The sequence below is a fragment of the Babylonia areolata genome, chromosome 20 (assembly GCF_041734735.1).
Source record: "Babylonia areolata isolate BAREFJ2019XMU chromosome 20, ASM4173473v1, whole genome shotgun sequence".
Classification (NCBI taxonomy): domain Eukaryota; kingdom Metazoa; phylum Mollusca; class Gastropoda; order Neogastropoda; family Buccinidae; genus Babylonia; species Babylonia areolata.
In genome coordinates, this window is record NC_134895.1 from 32,525,339 (window position 1) to 32,535,195 (window position 9,857).

General features: G+C 46.6%; 1 protein-coding gene across 3 annotated transcripts in view; it reads right to left on the reverse strand.

The window, feature by feature from the left end:
- The window catches only part of LOC143295420 (uncharacterized), a 23,992-nt gene extending 14,135 nt beyond the window's left edge, over window positions 1–9,857 (reverse strand). Inside the window, exon 1 of one of the 3 annotated variants that reach the window (XM_076607108.1) lies at window positions 8,843–9,857. In XM_076607108.1, coding sequence (XP_076463223.1) covers window positions 8,843–9,053 — 211 coding nt within the window. In that variant the 5' untranslated portion in view covers window positions 9,054–9,857. Of the gene's footprint in view, window positions 1–1,817; window positions 2,180–8,347; window positions 8,493–8,842 lie in introns of those variants that run through there. The other 2 variants (XM_076607110.1, XM_076607109.1) reach the window with 2 other exon arrangements.

Consider the following 9,857-nt stretch of genomic DNA (forward strand, 5'->3'; position numbering starts at 1 on the left):
TGAATTGACTCGCTTTTTTTGTTTGTTTGTTGCTTTGTTGCTTTTTTCCCCAATTATTATTTATGCCCAGAGGGCTGGATGTAATGTAAACAAGTACTTTGTGCTTACTCCTTTGCCTTCGTAAAATAAAATTTCGTTCGTTCGTTCGTTCGTTCTCTCTCTCCCTAACGCGCGCGCGCGCGCGCACACACACACACACACACACACACACACACACACACAAACACATCTCTTTCTCTTTTTCCTTTTTTCTCTCTTGACCCCCCACCTGTCTCCCTCATTGTGGGAAACTAAACATTCAGCCGGACAACACAATGATCTGGCCAACTCAACGATGACTTGATGTTTATTCCATCAAACACTTAAACACGTCAAACACATTAAGCGTCACGGAATGACCATTTTGAACGGTCAAGGGTCTGGTGTGTGCGTTTGTGTGTGTCAGTGCTCGCGCGTACGTATGTGTATGCACGCGTGCAAATACACGCGCGCACATACACAAAAACAGAGATGTTGAAGGGGGGGGGGGGGGGGGGTGTATTGCCCTGAATTGAAATAACGCCTGTGTAACTGACAATGCATTGTAAATGTTTGACGGAATGCAAGTGGATGACAAACTTTATGAGTGGGATTACCGCTAACGAGCGAAGTCTGTGGTGAATTTCGGACTGTACAGGCTGTAGATAAACACACCTGAAGTGCCTCGTTATTTCACACGTCAGCCTTGTTACTCTCCCGGTTGACTGACCAGCTGGAAAGGTCAAGGTGTGTGCGCGCGTGTGTGTGTGCGTGCGCGCGCGCGTGTGTGTGACCGTTGTGAACTTTCAAGGGGCATGTGTGTGTGTGTGTGTGTGTGTGTGTGTGTGTGTGTGTGTGTGTGTGTGTGTGTGTGTGTGTGTGTGTGTGTGTGTGACCATTGTGAACGTTCAAGGGGCATGTGTGTGTGTGTGTGTGTGTGTGTGTGTGTGTGTGTGTGTGTGTGTGTGTGTGTGTGTGTGTGTGTGTGTGTGTGTGTGCTCTTTCTCATTGTGGGAAACTAAGCATACAGAAAACACATTAACACATTCATCTGACCGACTTAGCGCGGACTTGATGTTTATTCCATCAAACACTTTTGTGGTCATGAACACGTGTCATGTCACGCAGTGACCATTGTGAACGTTCAAGAAGCGTGGGGTGTGGAGGGGGGGGGGGGGGGGGGGGGGGAAGGGGGGATGCGGGGGGGGGGGGGGGGGGGGGGGGGGCGTTTGTGCGTGCGTGTGTGTGTGCACGCGTGCTACGTACGTATTTGGACACGGTTATGAAATGGGGTCGGCTGAAGAAAAATATATGTTTCGTCTGTAATAATACTGTTGTTATTGATGTATCATTCTCACATGCCAAACTCTTAATAAATGTCCAAATATCACAGATTCACCAACGGAATCGTATGAACATTCATGTCTGTGTTAACGTCACACAGACTTCAGTGGACAGTCACATGACGGGAACAACGAAGAACATGATCAGCATTAACCCCGTGACTGCTGTTGACAAGTCAGTGTGCTCATCAGAGAAGTTTATCATCTCATTGTAATAAAACTGAGATCACAGGTCAGGATGTCAGTGCACCATTCTATACTTTGATTTCTTCCTCTTGGAATTATATTGCCTTTGTTCCGCAAAACCCATTCCATCGTTTAAAAAAAAGAACCAACCAACCAACCAAACAACAACAAAAAAACCCACAAAAGGTAGGGTTTGCAGCCGTTAAATCTGAAGCCACACTAACAATGTTCGTAACTTCAGCAGTCAAGGGGTTAAACACAAACACTTACACCCTTCGGGTCCAGCCATTAGATGATTGTCAGTTTATTTCACCACTGACGGCATCGGTCAGAACTCCAGTCGGTTCCCACCACTGTCAACGTCTTATGGGAAAAGTACGCCTACACTGGATCTCAGGAAATAAACATGTCTGTAGACACCAGACACTGAGAGACTAATGCTGAAGTCTGAGACTCTCTGGATCTCACAACATAAACTCCTCACGTGGATAATGCGTTGGTCTGTGTTGAACTTTGCACTGATTCTCAAAACACAAAGTGGGCCATGAAAGAGTTTCAGTTTCAATTTCGCAAGAAGGCGTCACTGCGTTCGGACAAATCCATACACGCGACATCACATCTACAAGGCAGATGCCTGGTCAACAGAATAAACCAACGCGCTTAGTCAAGCCTTGACTGCATGCATATATCTGTGTGCCTGTCAGAGTGGATTTCTTCTACATACTTTTGCCAGAGGGTTATACTTTTGTTGCCGTGGGTTCTTTTTTAGTGCGCAAAATGCGTGCTGCACACGGGACCTCGGTTTACCGTCTCATCCGAATGACTAGACGCCCAGTTTGATTTTCCAGTCAAACTTCGGAGAAAGGCTGAGATCGGTATTCGAATCCAGACCCTCACGGACTATGTATCAGCAGATGAGCGTCTTAAACATCCTGCCACCTTCCTCGTAGACAAGAGGCAACTGCGTGTGAACGGTTCACTGGAATTTCAGTTTCACTTTCAAGGAAGTGTCAAAGGGTGCGGACTGATCCATATACGCCACACCACATCTGCGTGAAAAAAAATGAAAAGAAGCGGAAAAAAAAGAAAGGAAAAAGAAACAGAAAAAAATGTGCCTGCTTGACCTGTGCATAAACCCAAAGCGCTGATCAAGGCCTTGACAGCCTGACCAAGGTTTGTGAACAATGAACTCCACGCTTCTATTCATGCTTCTTTTCCTCTCGCGCGCAGTTCCTGACCTTATCAATTGATCATAGCTCATACCTCCGTTGTCTACCAGTGAACGCTGCCTGCCGACCGCAAGCCGATCGAAGAATGTGTCAGGGTGAATGAAGCAGGAAACCATACCCACTAGTTTCTTCACAAGCCTAGCTGTACACTTTCTGTTGATTCCAGAGACAGAGAGGATGGAAAGTGAACAGTAGGAAAGGCAAGTTTCCAACATCTTTGAAATCCTTCAACGCACTCCCCGAGTAAACGAGACTTTGCATGGACCAAAAAACAAACGACTTCTCTTAAGTCACTATCATGTCAGGTTCCAGATTTACTTTTTAAAAGGAAAACAAAAATCAAAGTACTGTATTCGGTGTTAAACAACGACCATAAGGACATCTCAGGTTTATCAGAGCAAGCTTAAGATGACATCGGCTCTAAAACCACCCCACTCGTTAAGAAAAAGAGAAAAGAAAGGGGGGGGGGGGGGGGGGGGGGGGGGGGGGGGGGGGAGGAGACAGGTGCAGTAAAAATATTGACAGTGAAACCTATAGGCTAAACCGTCTACTAAGTTGGGCACAGACTACTCAACTCACAGTGCAATGCTGTGAGACTTGCAGAGTAATCTTGGCACGGACTGTTAGAGACATGCTTGCGTCTGCATGGTTGGTAAACGTGTGAAGACTGACCTGCAGCGAGAAGATCTACAATCAAATGAATTATTCCTATTTGTCGTCACAAGACATCAGATGACGGATATTTTCTTTTCCTTCAGTGAGTTTTTTTTTCTTTTCTCGTTATGTTCTGTTTTTAAAGCGTTTCTCTTTTTTTCTATCGTGTTTAAAGCTTGCCGAGCTAAACTGGTCACGTCTCCATTCGTACTCAAATATACATGTACACTGAGACTGATGAACAACGGAATGTGAGAAAATCCACTCAAATCAACTTCCAACGAGAATTCAAGATAATAGCACTGCTTTCCCGCCCTCCTTTCTACTCCTGGTTGATGATGACACCGCTTACAAACACACACACACACACACAGAGTATAATAATGATCAACAGCTACTTGTTATTATCGTCGTATTGGGATTTTTTTCCACACACAATGTGAAGAATAGTTAAGCTCGTACCGCACCGAAGTTAAAAATCAAACCCGTTATAATCTCTCACAAATGCTGTTAACAGCGGCATGAGCACAACTTGAACAGAACGGTCTCCACTCCGATGTGTAAACCTACACTCCACAGATACGTAGCTGCAGCAGATGTCTACTTATCGATCTGCCACATGCAGTGTTTAGTCACAACCTCACTGCTACAACAAACAGCAACACGTCATATCGCAAGTTTCAAACGCAACGGCCAGGTGGACTTTCCAAGGATTAAACAGCTTAATCACAACAGCTCTTGACCAAGCAAAGATCGCCACCACAGTGACTAAGGCCAAAGCGGACCCTATATACAGCATATAATGCCGAGTCCTTGCTAAGGCTCTCCAGAAGAGAACTGTCGGCAGTTCCAACCACAGGCTTACATAAAAGGTCCGTGGTTCCAACGCGGGCGTGTGGTCAGTTCGGGTCAGCGTGGGCCCCGTTATTTAAAGCCCATGACCAAGGCGCGTCATAAGCCGTGACCAAGGCCAAAGGGTCACTGAGTGTCCAGTGACCAGTGGCCGTGGTAAATAAATCCGTCCTTCTCCCCACGTCACTGTGCCAGCAAGGCAACGTCTAAGACAAGGGGTGTGTGAGGGAGACAATGTTCACCTGATTAGGCCCGGTGACAGGGTCAGAAACATGTACCACGGTCCCAGCATGTACCCGGTCAGAATGGTTCCGCCAAAAAATGAAATCGGGATACAGATGGGCAGACGTTGGTTGTCCGTCTTAAACATTTATTACCACGAAGCTAATCCTACAATGACACATATACACGCGCGCGCACGCTCACACAAACTGTAGTAACGCACGCATACACAAGAACACACACACACACACACACACACACACACACACACACACACACACACACACACACACAGGGATCTGTTTTAGGCCCAGTGCTCTTCACACTGTACACTGCTCCTCTCGCTGAAATTATCAACCGCCATAATGTCAGTCATCATTCTTATGCTGATGACCTCAACTCCAGAAGAGTGATACACCTGAAAAACTGTTGTCGCTCTTGCAAGAAACATCTAACTGCTTCCTGGATATTCAAAACTGGATGACTCTAAATAAGTTACAATTGAACGCGGACAAAACTGAAGCAATGATCATAGGAACTAAGCAAAAACTCTCTTCCATTAACTAATACAGTCAAACGTGGCAGTACATCCATCCCTCTGTCCAGTTCAGTCAGGAACCTCGGCGTTGTCCTTGACAACACACTGTCCATGCAAACATTTATCAATCAGACATGTCAATCCTGCTACTGTCAACTGCGGCGCATCAGTTCCATCCGGAAATATCTGTCCATTGACGCAGCATCTAGACATGTCGTTTCTCTCATTCTCTCTCGCCTTGACTACTGTAACTCTCTATTGTCTGGTTTGCCTGCTTCATCCATTCAGTCCCTTCAGCGCATACAAAATTCTGCTGCCCGACTCGTCCTCAGAAAGAAAAGATCTGAGCACACCACTCCTCTTTTGCAACATCTCCACTGGCTCCCTGTCTCACACCGAATTAAGTACAAGATCAGCACTCTATGCTACAAATTTATTCACAAATCAGCCCCTTCCTATCTCTGTGGCTGCCTTCACCTCTACACTCCATCTCGCTCACTACGATCAGCTTCGGATCCACTCCACTTACGCATACCCAGATTCAAACTCTCGACTGTTGGCCGCCGTTCTTTCTCTGTCTCTGGACCTTGCAATTGGAATGAACTTTCTCTTTCGCTTCGTCAAGTCTCCACTCTCAGCTCTTTCAAGTCTGGCCTTAAAACCCACCTCTTTCCAAAATAGCCTCCCTTCCCTGCCTCTTCCTTGTCTTTAGTTTCTCCAGTTTTAGAGTTATGCGTGCATGAGAATGACTGGTGCGAAAGCGCTTAGATTTGTCTATGCACAAGATTCAGCGCTAAAAAAGTACCATTATTATTATTATTACACACACACACACACACACACACACACACACACAGTGGCCCAGACAAAATCAAACCCGGAGAGTTCAGCTGGTCCAGCCATTCCACGCTCAAGTTTACTATGAACTAACGTATGTTGCTGTCCTTTACAGGTATATATATACATGTATATATATTGTTATTATATCGCAGCGCGTTGTAGGCGGGGCATCTGTGTACCTTACTCCCCCCTCCGTACACGCCCGTCCTCCCACCCTAACAACCCCCCACCCGTTTTTTTTCCCCTTTCAAGCAGATGTGGTGTAGCGTATACGGATCAGCCCGCATGCTTTGACGTCTCCATGAAATCGAGACAAAAACAGAGAAACGGTGCACGGAGTCAGAACTAAGAGGGGATTGGTCTTCCCGGTGTAGCAGCAAAAAATCTGGCTAGCCGTGATTTACGCCGGGGTCTATGTAGACCAACCTGGAATGACCCCAACGGGGTTAACTTCAACCAGTCAAAACTGACCCTCACCCACCCCGCCCTCCGCCCCCAGCCCCTAGTTGGATTTCAACACCACTGTTCCCCTTTTCCCGCCTTCGAAGTACCGGATTTGGGGGTCATTTTAGGCTTGCTTGAGATGACTCCCAGGGGTATGTTTCGTCGGCAACATCCATATTTCTTCCCCCAATACTTTTCTGTTTATAAGGCGGAAAAAACTTGTAGATTGGTTAATAACATTGTAATATATTCTCTACATTTCTTCCCCTCCACTCTTTGACTGGCCTTTTTATGTCTCTTGACAGGGGAAGAAATGTAGAATATATATTACAATGTTATTTTTTTTTAATTACGATTTTTTCGCCTTTGGAACGAAACTGAATGGAAAGAACACAGGGAAATAAAACAGTGAGGATATTACCGTTCTGTCCAGTTATAACCGATACTGGGTAACAAAGCATAACTCGTCCATCGTTTGCTTCTATTAGATTGGAGAGGAGGGGGGTGGGAGTGCCAGTGAGGTCAGTAAAGGCTAGCCAAGAGTGACCCCCTCTCTTTTTCAGCTTCTTGATTATTGCATTATATACCCGTAGAAAGAGGGTAGTTTCAAGTCCAACAGGGGACGGGGGTATGTGGGTGTCGATCGTGACTAGCCACAAATGACGCCGTCGGTCATTTCCAGGCGAGCTCAGAAAGACCCCGGGGTAAAAACCCAGCAGCGGGGTAGTAGTCTGAGGCTGCTACGCCGGTATGTGTACAAGGCACTTGTGCCAAGGGTTCCGCTTGAAAGCCGAAGCCTGACCCTCCCTCTGTACATGACGCCTCAAGTTAAAAGAACAGTTCTGCTGACTTTGTGGTGGTACTTGTGTTCAGTCTGGTTCTCAGGCTGCTCTCCCTGCAGGGGAGAGCCCGTCACCACAGTACAGCACCCCCCCCCCCCGCGCTCCCCCACCTCCCCCCACTCTTTTTTCTGTCTGCAAGTGTATTTGCTTTACTATTAAAGTGTGTTTTTTGTTTTTCTACAAAATTGTTCCAGGGACTAACTTTTTGTTGCCGTGGGCTCTTACACGTGCGCTAAATGCATGCTGCACAGTTGGCTTTGGTGCACCGTTTCATCTGGATGACCAGCGCCCAGACCACCACTCAAATATCTGCAGTAGTAAAGGGGTGTAGGGCGGGGGGAGGGGGTGGCCCGGAGGGGATAAAAGTCCCGGTGCGTTTGAGGATACCCGCCGTGGACACTCGGTATCTAGTAGGGCGCAATACTACTGGGCCACCGCTTCTTGCCAAGTCACCATCTCTGCTTGTATTGTTAAGCTGACGTTTGGAAATAGGTGTTTTACTAAAGTTGGTTGAACCTTAAGAAATAAGTGCATTTTAAAATGTTAGAAAATATTATAAATAACTGCGTGCATAACATACGGGCACAGGCACGAATGGAGGCGCATGTGCACATCAGTGGTACGTGTGCATGCACATGAATTACGACACATATGAACGCGCACTCGCGAACTCGCCGATCTACGCACGCACACGCACACACACACACACACACACACACACACTCTCTCTCTCTCCTTCTTTCCAAATGCAAACGTGGCTTCATTTATGGCATAACTGTCATCATCAGTTCTATTCATTTTTTTTTCTCTCTCTCCAATGAACTGCCCTTAGAAGGATGAACTAACTGCATTCTTACCTAATCCGTTTTCCGTTTTTTTCTCTTGTCCCCGGATTCCATGGGCAATGACAATATGAAACGTCCTGACTCCTAGACGTATTCACACACACACACTTACACACACACTACACGCGCCCGCGCACACACACACACACACACACACACACACGCACATGCATACACTTATACAAACACTACACGCGCACACGCACACGCACACACACTTACACGCACATACATTCACTTGCACACACATAGTGACACACACGCACACACACACACACACACTTACACGCACATACATTCACTTGCACACACATAGTGACACACAAGCACACACCTTCTCTCTCTCTCATTCTCTCTGTGTCCACGGATGCGTGTTGATTCTTGCGAACACGCACGTTTCGTCTTGGTGTGCTCAGTGTGCGTCTGTACAAAACTGCACACGGTGTTATTTACATGCCATTGTTAAGCAAGGTGATTGGGGTGGGGGTATCATGCCACACGTAGACCTGTGCTAGCGACACGCAATATGTTGGTGTGTACAGGGTCTTTTTCTGCGTGTTGGCTGTATGGCTTGTTGGGTTTCTGGATGTTGTGAGATCGCTGCAGCAGTGCCTATCCAAATACAACCCGTGTCACTTACAAAAAAAAAAAAAAAAAAAAAAAAAAAAAAAAAAGCGGCCAAGTACTGTATAACTTCTATAAACTTACCTGCATGCCACTGCACTAGGCCTTCACTCAGATACACTGCACTGCAATGCATTACACATACTGACACACACACACACAAAACCCAAAAAACTACCTAAAACTCCACGAATATAAAACTTACCCACTGGCATCTCCCTGATTCCGTTTGTGGACCCCCAGTGATTCTCCTCAGTGGACAAGGTTCGAGTCCTGACCAGAACAGGGTACTGCGATTTCCTTCGTCTGCTGTCGCCATGGCCGTTGAAGCAGACGACATGAGTGTCGTCCGCTGCACTGTCGCCCAAATCACGAGACTGTTTCCGCCTTGAAGAAGACAGAAGCCCCATGGGCATAAGTTCTGTCAAGGTTGCCAGTTTGAAGCGGAGCGAGAAAAATAGAATATTTCAGTCAATAACCAATCGCCCTCCTACCCGTTTCTGACTATGTTAATGTCTGTGCCGTCTGGCAAATGTGGACAAACACAACCTCAGAGCGAACGAGGCGAAAATACGTCACACGTCTTTGAAGAATAGTAATCTGCAGAATTCCAGGTCAAATATGCAGGTGTGTATTCAATTATACTTAAGTTTTTAATACCAGAATTTCAATTCTGAGTATGGGCGAACTGTTGTTCCTTTTCACACGCTCTAAACCGTGTCACAAAAAAGTCTGCTTCACACCACACTTTTGCTGTCACGGACCTGATCAGTACACATTTGACACACCACAACGCGCTGACTTGACCTTATGCTGCAGTTTATGCAGCTGCGGTCTGTTCGTTTCGTTTCTTTCCAACACAGCAATATCACAGAAACTGCGAACTGCTAAAAAGTACTGCACGAACTTCGTAAACACGATCCGATTGAAAAAGCAAGCGCACCCGGTGTCTCGATAACCCTGTCACTTAACCACTTTGTGCTATGAAGTCCAAATACTGGACTGACAAGCATAGATTGCTGGCTCGATCTCCACTTGGCTTTATATCACACAGAGCGACGTCTGCTCAGTGTAGCATGACTCTCCTCACCCCACTCTGTGACACAGGATAGAGTCTCTACCCGATGTCTAAAAATACTCACTGGGGCATTTGAGAAGTGAGGTCGTGGGAGCAGCCACCATGTGACGCGCTACCGGGTCAGTTTGCTGAACGGGTAGGT